This window comes from Manduca sexta, chromosome 28, assembly GCF_014839805.1.
Source record: "Manduca sexta isolate Smith_Timp_Sample1 chromosome 28, JHU_Msex_v1.0, whole genome shotgun sequence".
NCBI classification, from domain to species: Eukaryota; Metazoa; Arthropoda; class Insecta; order Lepidoptera; family Sphingidae; genus Manduca; species Manduca sexta.
In genome coordinates, this window is record NC_051142.1 from 19,968,134 (window position 1) to 19,983,127 (window position 14,994).

General features: G+C 34.7%; 1 protein-coding gene across 1 annotated transcript in view; it reads left to right on the forward strand.

The window, feature by feature from the left end:
- The first annotated feature begins 352 nt into the window (after positions 1–352).
- Positions 353–14,994, forward strand: part of LOC115449542 (synaptotagmin-7-like) — a 275,690-nt gene continuing 261,048 nt past the window's right edge. Inside the window, exon 1 of the mRNA XM_037444638.1 lies at positions 353–494. Coding sequence (XP_037300535.1) covers positions 355–494 — 140 coding nt within the window. The 5' untranslated portion in view covers positions 353–354. The remainder of the gene's footprint in view (positions 495–14,994) is intronic.

Sequence of the window (14,994 nt, forward strand, 5' to 3'; positions counted from 1 at the left end):
TGTTTTATATTTTCTTCTATCGCTAATGATAGCAGAAATGCATCACGCTTACGATCTAAGGTATAAAATGTCACTACGAGGTTTAGTCAAAGAGCTGTGTCTAAGCATTAAGTATACCATTGCACAATTTAAAAAAATGTTTAGAGTTATAATTTTTTTTTAATGTTCAACCATGATTATTAGACCTTAAAATTATAATTATGATTCTTTCAAACTAAAGTATAATTAAATGTCTGTTTAAAACAAGTTGGTGAATAAAATGTCCATGTCCGAATAAAAAAAAACATTTGCGCGAGAAAACGAAAACTTGAACTAGTCATATTTCTCAATAACTCCTTCCTTCCCCAGATCACAATGAAAACCCGTGACGTAGTATTGGTGACCACTCTGAGCTGCAGTGTAGTGGCTGTTCTGTTCGCTATCGCAGTCTACCTGTTCGTCAGGAGGCGTAGGAGAAAGAGAGAGGACGACGACGACACCAGCTGTGCTATACGGTGAGCTATATCTATATATATAAAAATGAATCCCTATTCCCCTTGGTCACGCTATCACGCGTGAACGGCTGGACCGATTTTACAATTTTTTTGTTGTTTTTTTTTATTGTCAGGAGAAGGTTCTTATGAAAGAAGAAATACAAAAAATTGCGCGGAAAATTAGAAAATTTAAGAAAACTTAACGAAAATATTAATTTTATATAACTGTCAATTGCTAGAAATAACTGTCAGAGATTGACAGAATGCGCGTTGCAAATTCATAGCCAAGACGGGACAACGTCTGTCGGGTCAGCTAGTTTATTATATAAATGACATACTGCCGTGATAAGCGCAAAAGCGGTAAATCAGGGAAACTTATTTCGAGATAATCGAAGTTATGTAAATAGAGCTTTATAGTTTTGTATGTATATAAATTTTGATTTAGATTTTTTTTTAAAACAGCTTTTGAGCTTAGCACAGCAGCATATTGACCCCACTTAATAGTGATGGCAGGTCTCTCACATGCGAAGGTCCGCCTGGGCAGGTACCACGCGGGAGGAACTGCGAGTAACAGCTAATTATAAAAACTACAAGCTAAAGATTAAAAACAATAAACAGACCAGGGAATACACCCAAACCCTCTCAGTTTAATTTTAAAAATGTTTTAATTCAACGGGGAAAGGGACTTAACCAACAAAAAATAACAAATGTTGCTTACAAACAACTTAAAGACAGTTTGATACAACCCCTTCTAAATAAGCTTAAAACTTCACTAACTTGACAATAACTTAAATGTTTTGTTAGTTAAGTTTAAGTTTGATTAAGTTATTTTGTCTTGTGGTTACTTGTTAGTCTTCATCGATTTACACTATAAAGAGTTCGTAAGTTTGCTTTTAATCTCTTGAACTGTTAAACCTATTATAAAATTGTCACTTATAAAGATAACCTGAACCTAAAGTAAACAAAACGATATTTGAGTTACAATTTGAAGGAAAGACCTTCGTAAAGGGCGTCGTACGGCAAAATCTGTTGGCTATTTAAAGTCCATACATACTTAAATATTTTTTTATATTGCTGTAATTGACGAGACGATCTTACCGTTCGCCTGTTGGTCAGCGATACGACCGCTCATAAACAGTAGAAACGCCATCCAACACCTTGAATTACAGTATTGTTTGGTATTCCACTGCGCTCGCCATATCTATCTAATCAGCTCGTATCCACCTTCTGCCGAAGATAGGCCTCCTCTTTGCTACGCCACTCTTCTTTGTCTCGTGCGAGTTTTAGTCATTTGCTTGCATGCTTGCCAGCAAACCGCGTGAGTTCATCTGGCATCTTATGAGGGTCAGACAATTTTAACTCATCAGTGCATTTATGGCTATAATTATTTCGCTCGCTTAAGCGGAAACAATTATTGAAAGCAATCCTTAAGAACAAATTTCTATAAGATTTATTAATATGAAGTCTTCCAAGCAACAACTGCCAACGCAGGATGAAATTCATGGTTTTAAGAAATCTCGTGCATAAAAGAATAAATAAATACTACTCTAATATTATCTATTTTGCCTCAAACCAATTTAATTTTGTCTTTCAGTGGACTTATAATATTATAAAATAGAATTTGTGTATAATTTATCCCTTTGAACATGTCCATAACATGTAATGTAAATGTCCTTTAGAAAGACCGAAATTGAATTAAATTAAAATAAAACCTGACTTTGAAAGAATTTAAACAATACGTTTACAGTATCTTTTCTATTATTTCTGTCTCACTGGCTCGGAATGTTTAATTGCATTTATTGCAGTGCTATGTAGCTGTTCTTTTTGTATTTTAATTTGATGAAAAGTAGATAACAAAGGTTACAAAAACGATAATACACAAACAGCAATGATAAAATGTTAATTATATATATTATACATAATTATGTTTCATAATTCTCATGTAAGTTTAGTACGATAGCTTCGGGAACAGTGTATAGGAAGCTTATACGAGCCTGGGATCCTGTTCTATATTAATTTAAATCGGACTTAAAAGACTGGCTGCCAGACTTAAAGAAAAAAATGTGGGGAGATATTGTAACTTTGACTTTATGGACGACCAACACCTCAGTCTCCCCGTAACTCACTCTCTTGAAACTTTGCCGTGCCCGACGGGGGCCACGATTATGTCACGTGTATTAAAATGTAACATCTTATGTATAAAATGATTGTGGAGTGCAATAAACTTTGAATTTGAATTTGAACAGAAGGTTGCAAAGCCTGAAGGGTGAAAAATTTTATAGAAAAAACGTAATAAAATCCGAGAAGTACGTTTATTTCAATATTAACGTATGGTTCACACTGCCGACAAGAATAAATAAAATTCCGATGGTTATTTCTATGAACCAAATCATAGGATTTATACAGTGAAAGTAATATTTACTTGGACAAATTGCATCGAATAGCTCAACTAGATGTTTTGAATAGGAAGTACACCAGATTCCGAAAACTGCCATCGCCACCAACAAACACATCAACTCTTGATTTATTGCTTTGTTTTCGTCCAAATGGAATTCGGAAAACTCGAAAAAGCTTTGACTCGACGTTTGATTGTTGACAGGTTTTTTTATAGATGCCAAAATAACATTTGAAAGTAAATGGACCTTGTTCTATGAACACTTCAATTCTATAAAATTTGTAATGAGAATAGGGTTGATTTTTCCTTGAACATTTGATTTTAATTTATCTTGTAAGAGAATAGGCAAGACTCGTTTTACACCTAAGAATAAACAATACAAAACTGGATAAGTACGAGTTGGACTCACATATCGTGGGTTCCGTAAAATCCATACAAGCTTGTAGGCAACGTAATTAAGAATATAAGTATAAACATGACAAAATTAATTTCGCTGTTCGATGCCACGTTCGCACTGACCGCAAATAATAAACTTGTAAGTAAATTTGTTTTTTTTGTTGTTACTATAAATAATTACGGTTTTCTTGTTCCAACGGGAAGTATCCCATAGATTGAGTCCTTGTTAAATCGCAAAATATGCAACATAATCGGTCTTATCTTTTGATTGCGTTCAAATACAATTTAGATTTTTTTACAGTTAAATAGACGATTAATCCAAGTATTTGATACAAATATAAATTAGATACTTCTACGCGTTCGTTAAAAAGAAACATCTCTGTAGAGTACTATAAAAATAGTATTAAAATTTGTCGGAAAATGTGTTAGAAATTTCTTATCCAACTATCGTAATGAGCATAAATATACGTTACATGTCCGATTAGGTCAAGCCTTTGTATGTGCGTGTTTTCTTTCTATTATTTTTTAATGGCTTTTACTTCTACAATGTTTGTGTTGTGGCAACTCTTAAGACTTAATTTAGCTGTTGCTTTTACTTTTAAAGTAACCAAAAGATTGACGATAAAATACAAGTGTTTTGAGTTCTGTCACCTCTATGTATCCTTTTACGTAACGAGAATGCTCGCTTACAAATAAGTTTTTACAACTTTGTTTGCGACGTTTTGGGTCACATATATCAGCTTCTCCCGCGGTTTGGTTTGTTTTCATAAATTAAGTTCACATCTATTTTAAATAGAGGTCATTTTTGCTGGCAGTATTTATAATGATTTTTTATATTTACGCGAATGTTAGACATTAAAATTAAACTATTTTCTGGATTTTATCGCGGTTTTAATATTTTAGTTTTCTCCCGACGTTTCGAAGTCCTCCCCGTGACGACGAAGGCTGCAAAGTCTTCAAAACGTCGGGAAAATACTAAAATATTTAAACCGCGATAAAATCCAGAAAATAGTTTAATTTTAATAGTATTTATAATTTTTTTTTTTTTAATTTCAATATGCATGTTGTAGATACCAGTAATGATCCTTTTATTTCTTTCTAAAGAAGTAATATATATAGATTTCCGGGCAACTTAGATGTTTATTTAACAATTTATTTAACTGCCTCGAAGTTTCAGATCCATATTTCACAACCAAAACCCTAAATAAAATGGTAACGATCTCTTATAAATAGAATTTTAAAATCAACCACAATTCATATTCTATATACAACTAACAATTCAATATGAAAACCATGACGCCTGATGGACGGCATTTAGTGAATATTGCCACCGCAATCAGAACTTGGCGACTAAACGATTCAGCCAATAGCGAATTTCTTTAAAATGTAAAAGGTCTTTTTCGAGAAAATTACTAAAATTGAACTCGATAAGTTAAGGGAAAAGATTTATGTACTTGAACTGTACCAGTAATAAATTTAAACTTGTTTTCAATTTTGTCAGTGACGAATATTAAAAAAGTCGATTTTTTTAGTAGCTATCTTTACCAATTCAAATCTGTAGACGGTAGGACTTTGCGATGTTTTTTACCCAATTGCTGATGGCGGGTAAGGTTTCATAGTTGTGCCTCTTGCGAGCGCGAGGCCCTCGAAGCAAGAGGCCTCTACGTCCTTCCTCAGAACCTGAATAACTGCACAATAAATACCGCTAAATTCAATACATTATTTTCATGAATGAGTAATAGAGTTACATAAGTATTCATAATAACAGATAGGAGTAATAACGAATTGAGTAAGTTTTTATGTAAACGAACGCTTAGACCAAGATGATTCACAGAATTGTGATCGATGTAATAGAAAATCGCCTATACTTCTGACGACCAGTGACGCTACAGATTTATTTCACACAGGCCATATGTATGGACTGGCGAGCATTCGACATTCTATCTGCACTCTACTCCACTTATTATCAGGTGCAGTGGGGTCAATTTGGAGTGCACGTAAAATAATATCAGCCGTGTATTATATACTGTCCCACTGCTGGGCACGGGCCTCCTCTACTACTGAGAGGGATTAGGCCTTAGTGCACCACGGTGACTTAGTGCGGATTGGTAGACTTCACACACCCTCAAAATTCCTATAGAGAATTTCCCAGATATGCTGGTTTCCTCACGATGTTTTCCTTCACCGTTAAAGCTAACGATAATTCGCAAAGAATACAGACATAATTATTTTAAAAAAATCAGAGATGTTTGCCCTTGGGATTTGAACCTGCGGACATTCGTCTCGGCAGTCCGTTCTATACCCAACTAGGCTATCGCCGCTTTTTCCGTGCCCGAATCAAACAAAATATTATACATACATTTTCAGGCGTGTTACTGATATTGGCAAATAAGAAAACAGGGAATTAGCTCTATTTTAGGCGACTAGCTCGTGTCACAACATATGAATTCAGCTTCCCAGGATATTACAGCAAATTTTATGCGGAATAGTTAAAGGTACTACAGTTGATCGCGGCAGAAGTATTGAATTTTAATCCTTTGAATTTCATTACATCGACAACCATGGTCTCTAACCATTCCGGAAGGTATTTCATTTATAATTTGTAGTTATATTGACATTATATCTGAATTCCACTCTATTCATAATAAGTATTAGGGTCACTTTGGCATGACAGTGTAAAAAAACCGTAACCGCTGTCTGATCATCTGTAAGATACAAGGCCTAAGGGAATGGTTGGTTTGTAGACTTATGTGCCTAGTTGAAGAGATCTTTCTCTTGGGATCATATCTAGTCTTGCCATAAATATTGTAATAAAGAAAAAAGAAAATTGTTAACTGCAAATAACATTTATTACTTTTACAGTGTGTCAGTTTAATACATAAATATAAAACAATTAAAAATATAAAAAGCTTATTCGAAGTGGTCTCCATTGGCTGCAATACAGTCCTTTAAACGATGAGGCCAGTTATCAATAGAAGCACGCACTCTTTCCATGGGAAAATTCTTCACTGCCAATCGTATAGATTGTTTTAGGGACTCCAAATTATCATGGCGTTTAGAGCAAGCTGTACTCTCTAAAACTGACCACAAATCATAATCCAGCGGATTAAGATCGGGACTAGACGACGGCCAGTCTTCAGCTCTGATGAAGTCCGAAACGTTCGATTCCAACCAAGACTGCGTGGACCGAGCTTTATGACCCGGCGCCGAGTCTTGCTGGAAGGACCATACTTGGTTATTGAACATGGTGATGTTAAGGGGCTTAACTACCTTCTCAAGAATGGTATCTTGATACACTTGTGCCGATGTTTTGATACCTTTTTCACAAAAATATGGCTCAGTCACTCCTTCATAGCTAACACCCCACCAAACCATCACTGAAGTCGGATAATGTCCACGTTGCACTCTGTCGACTAATTGGGAAGCTTCCTTAGAGCTTTGAGCATAAATACGGTCATTTTGTTTGTTAAAATGTTGCTCAATTGTAAAAATTTTCTCATCCGTAAACAAAATTTTTCTGTGACCTCCCTTTGCGTACCGCTTCAGTAGTTGTTTCGATTTTACCACCCTATTCTTCTTTAAATTATCAGTTAAGAAATGGCCAGTGCGTCTCTTATAGGCTGCAAGTCCTAAGTCATCTTTTAAAATACGCGACATGGTTCTAGGTGCTATCTTCATTTCCCGAGATAAAATCTTTTGCTTTCGGACAGGATTTCTTCGAATTCTTTCCCTTACTGCTTTGACCACCTTTTTCGTACGAACACTACGTGGACGGCCAGATCTTTTTCTGTCACAAACAGAGGAGGTCTCATTGTACCTATTAATAGCCCGGTACACAAACATTTTACTAATACCAAGTGTATGGAGAGTTTTAAAAATTGCATTTGGCTCCATACCTACTTTGTGTAATGCTATCACAGCGATTCGGTTCTCTTTATCACCCCACACCATTTTAATATCGCAAAATATTTTACAATGTATTGGCGCCAAAATGAGAAAACACAATGAACAATCGTATAAAAATGACAGATTCGAAATTCAAATGTAATATTTTTTTATAATTAAGTGTAACAGTATTTATGGCCAGACTAAGTATTTGCTCTTGACTCTTCATAACGATAGGCGATTAGTATTCTTAGCTTGTCTTAGACCTATTATGGAGGTCGAGCGTTTTATTACCTCTAATTTGGGCCGCAGCAATCAGCAACTACTATCTTTTTATACAATTGTATAACAAACGGAGGCGGGCTAATGGCCATTGTTATGAATAGTGTCGTATTTTTTTTAATTAAGTAACTAAAATTCAATATATAATTAGGTAATCTATAGAATTTATTCACTTGTGTATTTATTTATTTGTAATAAGGTACACCAACAGCACTACATATTATACAGGGTCATTTTTACATTGCGTTACTAAATGAGACCACATACTCGTCTTCCCTTTTGCTAACATTGTGCCAAAAATTATCCATTAATAACGAATATTTACACCAAAAATCCTAGTTTTAGTTTTCCGATTTTTTGATCATTTTGTAATTTAATGAGAATATGACACGTGCGTGAGTATATTTCTGAATGAAAGTATGATGTTACTACTGCAATGAATTCTTTTAAAGTAGAAGTAGTGGCAATAAGGGTCGTAAAATTAAAATCACTTTTTATTAATATTTATTTTGTTCGAAACTTACACTTTTCTATTTTACATCTACGGATCAAGTAACTTGTTATAAAGTGTTATTTTCAAGTCAATAGCCCTGTGGTTTAATTTAGTAACGCGATGTCAAAATGACCCTATATAATTCAATAGAAATAAAACAACTGACAACAGATCTAATTCAAATCTAAAACACAATAATGATAAAGTAGAAGATAATATTATGAAGTACTAAAAATAAGATCAATGAGTAATGATTATATACTAAATAATTTGTCTATATAACACTATTATAAATAATATCATACAATTATCATACCATATACTTAATATACCATATAATATTTCGATTTTGTTACCTTCCTTTCATGCACCTTGATTATCTCTGCACCATTGTAAGATTGACTGGTAAAGAATGCCCATGGCATTAAGTCCGCCAGTACCTGTACTTTTGTGTATAAAGTGCTAAATAAATAAATAAATATACTTATTAGTTGTTTATAAAATACAACTAGAAAGACGAAACGTTGTGTGAATTGATGCGTGACGAATTAACAACTAAACGAAGAGAAAAGCAGATGGCTTATTTAAAATAACAATATTCCAAGCATCAACATCCTCTGAGCTTTAAGACATCGCGCAGATCTTGATATAAAACTGTGAAAATAATATTTCATCTTCATAATAATATATTTATTGTGAAACTTGGTTTCAATTAAGATGACTAGTTCAGTAAAATATTTGTGAAGCATTGTATAGCGTTGCGCGCCGTTCTGAGACAGAATTTAAGTCTCATAATTGGTAGTTATTAACTGGCAAACTAATAGCGGCGATAGCCTCGTTGGGTGTGGAACGGACTGCCAAGACGTATGTCCGCAGGTTTAGAATCTAAGGACACGCATTGAATTTTCTAAAATGATTTTGTATTCTTTGTGAATTAAAATGATTTGTACTCTTATCTGCATACCTAAGAAGTTCTTTATAGGAATTTAGAGGGTGTGTGAAGTCTACCAATCCGCATTAAGCCAGCGTGGTGCATTAAGGCTTAATCCTTCTCAGTAGTAGAGGAGGCCAGTGCCCAGCAGTGGGACATAATATAATACAGGGGTGATATAATTATTAACTGGCAACAATATCTTTCGAATCGAGACTGCAGAGTCCCAAACTAGTCACAAAGAATTTTCACAAGTTGACTTAAAAATTGAACTTAATAATGATTAGTGTTCGCCGGCAGAAATAAATAAAGAAATAAAACTTACTTTCTAGCATAAAGATCTATATAGTTTAGGTAATAAGAATAGTTATTATAAAAGGTATTTTAAAGGGTAAAGTAAATTCATCTTTAAGGTCTCAAATAGTCCAGACTACCCACATCAACCAACCGAAACTAATTTATGATAATGAAGATTAGAAAGTTTAAGGTACAGTAAAGTTATAAAAAAGTTGTTCATTGGGGTTTTGTGGTTCAAGTTCTTAAAATTTATGGCAATTAGGTTTGTTGAAAATATAGTAAGGCTGACTAGGTACTAACTACTAACGCAATCTATTTCAGCCGCCAAACATTTAGCAAACACTATTGTGTGCCGCTTTCACAGACATTGTAGCCAATGTAATTAGTGGCAATTATGAAACTAAAAAAATTTAGTAAGCACAGTTGTGTTCCGATCTGTCGAATATTATAGGCAATGTAACTATTGGCAATTATGAGACTAAACATCTGAATCGCTTCTAGCCGAATTGCGGCCACGCTTGCCTTTATCAATAGAGATCAACCAAGTATGAAAGAGATATTATAGTGCACTAGTTTGTGCGCAATACACAGAAGCACTCTCTGTTCCTTCACGCATAGTTCGGTGAGACGGCAATCCGACATGACCGGAGAGAGCAGGCGTAGGACCAGACTCCACGTGCTTTCAGAGGCACGGGGATATCACGCAACAAAAATCCTAACTCCGGGTTACGAATGAGTAATTTTTAAGATGAAAAAACCCAGTCACAAATATTTTTGGCCCGGGATTCGAACCTAGGACCTCAACGCGGTAGTTGTACCGTACCGCGTACGCATTAAAATTACGCCACTAAGGCAGTCTTAACATATACTGTTGGATGTGTTATATATGTATATGATATAGAGTTAGCAGAAGCACTGTTGGACTATTTTTTAGATATGCTTATACAGTCCTATGATATAGTAAGCCGCATCTCTGGCTAACTTTTACACGGTCCTCTGTTAATTCTTATCTATGTTGCACAAATGAAGTTACATTTTTTTTATATTGATAAATATAATAAAATAAACAGTAATTTATTGTTCCCCCTTTATATACTTTTTGAGGTTATTGGAAATTTTCACTGAAAAAGAATTAGAATCGTGTATTATTATATATAATTCAATTTACACATTAAATCTATACATAATATTATAAAAAAAGTCCCCTTTTCTGTCTCTCTGTACGTTACCGATTTTCTCAAAATCTAAAGATCCGATTTTCATGAAATTTGGTATGGAGATAGTTTGAGGCCCTGGGAAGGTTATAGGCTACTTTTGGAAAATATATAGCGGGACTTTTATACCGGAAAGCTCCTTCAAGCGGGCAAAGCTGCGAGCAAAAGCTAGTATAACATAGAACCTTATAATAGTGAGCCAGCAATATCTTTATATTATCGATATTCAAAAAAAAAATCCCCGCATTTTAAAATTTATAAAAATATGACATAGTAAGATACCTCTGGAATGCAAATTCAGGATACAAACAGATATTAAAAATTATGGTCTCATCTGGACTTTGTCTACAAATTTACTTCTATAGGGAAAAAAAACTTTTTCTAAATATTTTACGCCGCAATAAAATAAAGCATACGTGAAAATCAATTCTATTCCCACTACTAAAGATTTATTTTCCTTCATCGCTTTTCCAATCAAATAAACATGAGTTCTGGATTTTACTTAGATCGAGTCAAAAAATTATAGCATTTTAAAAATTAAAACAATGCCACGGCAAATTATACCTTATGTACATTCAATAAAATCGTTTTTTTAACAAAACATAATTTTCGGTTTAACCACGCTGGTGATTCCACGCTACGAATTCATGGTACGTGACTAAAATACTACAATTTGTTAGCACAGGCCATCGTAATAATTGCAACTAGCAATGACTCTTTTCAAAAGTTTTAGAACTTGAATTACTTTCTTAATGTAGGTCTTTTATCTTAATTTTTTTTTTTACATTCTCGCCATGTCGGATCTTTTTTTTAAAGCGATAAGATTCTGCATTCAATCCCCAAGGCAGGAAAGCAAATACTTAAGATTTTCGATTTAGGAACATGAGTTGATATTTCGTTTTTGAAACTTATGAATTACAAAAAGAGAGAGAAAAATTCATTAAATGCAGTATAGATATACCACAATCGGGAATCGAACGCGTGATTTTTAATTATTAAAAACAAATGAATACTGAATCCTTAACGTAATATCTTAATTGCTCTTCACGAAATCTCTACAAACGCTGAGCTAAATCCAGGCTCCATTGAAGCCAGTGTAACAAGAGTTCCTCAGGGACTTCACTCAATTTTACATTTACCCCTTTTATTAGGGTTAGGCAATGCCAGCCTTTTTTATCACCGCCATATTTCAGGATTATTCTTTGTTTATTCAAAATTTTTTCGCCTGTTTCCCCAGAGGGATAGGTAGAGATATAACGAATGCACATTTAAAACACGGAATAGTTCTGAATTGACTTACACAAAGTTCTATCTGAACTCTAAGGGAACGCGTAAATTACTTTTTACTGAGTTTCTTGCGGATAAACATTACTATGAAAGAAAAAGAAGAATTTGCCTTTTGTTGGTAGTTGAAGAAGAAAACAATGGTGCTTCGTGATATAATATATGTAACATGTTTGTTTTTCATATGACTCAGTTGTTACAAGGAGTTTGAAGAGCGACTTAATCAATAATACGCATCAGAAATTTAGCAGTGCCTAATAGGGAGTGCGTGTAAATAATATTGATTTCAATAATTCGTAATATATGATGCAATAACTAGGCATAAGAAGAAAGAAGAAAAAATGTACGGTCTGTGTTTACTATATACTTTATACTTTGACTGCCTCGGTGGCGTAGTTGTATTGCATGTCCGGTACAATAGCGCTCTGAGGTCCTGGGTTCGAATCCCGGGTCGGGCAAAGTGATATTCGGGTTTTTCTGCTCAGTATCAGCCCGGAGTCTGGAATTTGTGCCCGATATGGCGATAGGCTCGCCCTCTATCACATCATGGGACGGAACATACTTGGCGAAAAGTGGGTGCCCTAGTTGCGCCTCTGCATACCCCTTCGGGGATAAATGCGTGATGTTATGTATGTATGTATTATAGTTTGTTTTTATGAGGATGTGATAAGGAACAATGCGAAAGTTTGTGAGAAGTTATGTTTGTTCTTCTTTCACGAAAAAACTACTGAACGGATTTGGATGAATAGTTACAGTAATATTGGTTAAACATCGGAATAACACATAGGTTACAATTTAAATTGCTTTTGTGTAATTTGGTCATAATATAACGATACATATCAAGTAAGTCGGAAAAAAAAATCCCGGAAAACTTCTTCACGCGGGCGAAGCTGCGAGCAAAAGCTAGTTTGATATAAATGTTAGACAGTTTATTGATATTAAATATTTATACTTAGCACTATAAAATGTTGATTTGATGAGGACTGTTTGTTTATTGACAATTGCTTGATGTGAACACGCGCGGTTGTCGCTCAGCGGCACGCGAACTGAAGCTCGGTATTATTTAGCTTTGCGGTAGAATAAAATGCTGAGGACGCAAATTTGTACGGTTGTACTGACAGTTATATGTAAAACGGGAGTAACTTCTCCCGTTTTCCCAACATTTCCCTTCACTGCTCTGCTCCTATTAATTGTAGCGTAATGAAAAGTATACTATAACCAGCACAGGAGTATGAAAAATAATTGTACGAAGTTTCTTTAAAATCCGTCAAGTAGTTTTTGTTTCTATAACGGTTATACAGACAGACAGACAAAAATTTTACTAATTGCATTTTTGGCATCAGTATCGATCCCTAATCACCCCCTGATAGTTATTTTGGAAATATATTTCATGTACAGAATTGACCTCTCTACAGATTTATTATAAGTATAGAAGAAGATATAGATAGAAGATAGAAGATATCAGCTCTGTTTTACGTACTGTCCTACTACTAAGTAAGGGCCTCTACTCTCGAGAGGGATTAGTCCTTAGTCCATCACGTGATCAAACTGGTCGTCTGCGATTAAGTTTGTGCAGCAACGTACGAAGGGAATGGCGGATAAATATAAATATTTGCTACTATAATATACTGTCCAACACGCTGAGGTAGAGCGGATTGTTGGACTTCACTTACTCTCAAATTCGTATAGCGAATTTTTCAGGCAAGTTTCCTTACGATGTTTTCCTTCACTGTTAAAGTAAGCGATAAATCACAAAGAATGCACACAAAAAATCAAAGGTGCGTTACCTTTAGTTTTTTAAAAGAACAGACCAATAGTTGACACAGACTAGTAGAGGAACTTTGTATCTCTCAGTACAACAAGTTAACAGCATCTGCACGGCGTCTAAACTGCACTAAAGTGAACAATTTAAGTATAACAATACAAAGTGAACAAAATAACTCCTTGGGGATAAGCGCCTCGCACTTACACTCACTGGCCACAATCAAACTTGAAGACAATTCATACACTACTGCTTTACAAGAATAGACGAGGCGAAGCTAAGTACAAGAACTCTAGTAGAGACAGCAATAAAATCGAGCGCAGTGGAGTACCCAAACTTTGTAATTCAAGGTGTTGGATGGTATTTCTACTGTTTATGGGCGGTTGTATCGCTTACCAACAGGCGAATGGCAAGCTCGTCTCATCATTCAAAGTAATAAAAAAAAATAGGTTCCAACATGGTGACATAATTGTGTCGACTCTCGAGGAGTAATCATCTCTCGTCACTCGACATTCTATTAAATTCCACTCCGCCTACCATTTGGTGTAGTAGGCTCAATTTCCCGAGCAACTATAAAAAATAAAATAAAAAAAAATAATTGATATTTTTACTCGAGCTTTGTAAAATGACTCTACTACACCTGATGATAGAGTAGGGTCCAGATAAAATGTCGATCGATGAGAGACTAGTCCACGCAATTATTATCTTAAATGTTTTTGGCATCACATATTCAATATGGTGGTAAATGCTCTACCACCAATCAGACGCAATTGGCTCTCTTTGAGATAAGTCTTCTGTAGTACGGGAGCCAGGATGGTAACTTTAATTGTCCTAAAAGCGGGCTAAGTTCAAATTGATGTCAATTAGCTAAAAGTCTGGCAACGTACCTTAATATTTAACACCTATATCAAATAAAGGTAATTCCGTTGTTGCATTTATACAAATTGGTAATATGCTAAGTACTACTCTAAATATATAACGGCAAAGTCTAATTTTCTACGAGCAATTCTGAGTAGAGGTATAGGAGGTTGTAACCCAAATCTGTGAATACGATTTTGAACTGTACGTCTAGTGTGTAAGGTAGAGTTTTCTTTGTAGAGCTTTTGCAGCAGTGTGCTTTCGGCGTTGCTGAATTTAGTCTATCCGCGAATTTCGAAGGCCGATGTTGTTCGTTCGCTGTCTCTTGTTTGTGTGATTTTTATATAAAGTTACACAGGGTTTTTCGTAACGTTATATAAATGGTGGTTTGATTTTCCAAAAAAATAATATTATTTTGGAAAAATATAAAAATACCGGTACCTTTTTCTTTGTTTTGTTATATTTTTATATTCAACTGCGCACAAACGATTTAATTCGATCTTAAAACTGAAAAGTAGCTTCTAAATAAATTTTCTTAGTCGTAATTAAATTTATTTCTTTAACTTAGTTCAAAGTTTAGTGTTACGAGTGCCAATTAATAGTTCAAAGTGACGCCATTCGTCTGCGAACGTGTTCTCACATTTTGTCAAGATTTGACCCTAAATATGAGTCTTCGGAGGTACGTATTTTGAATTACGTAACATCGAAAAAAATATCTATTTCC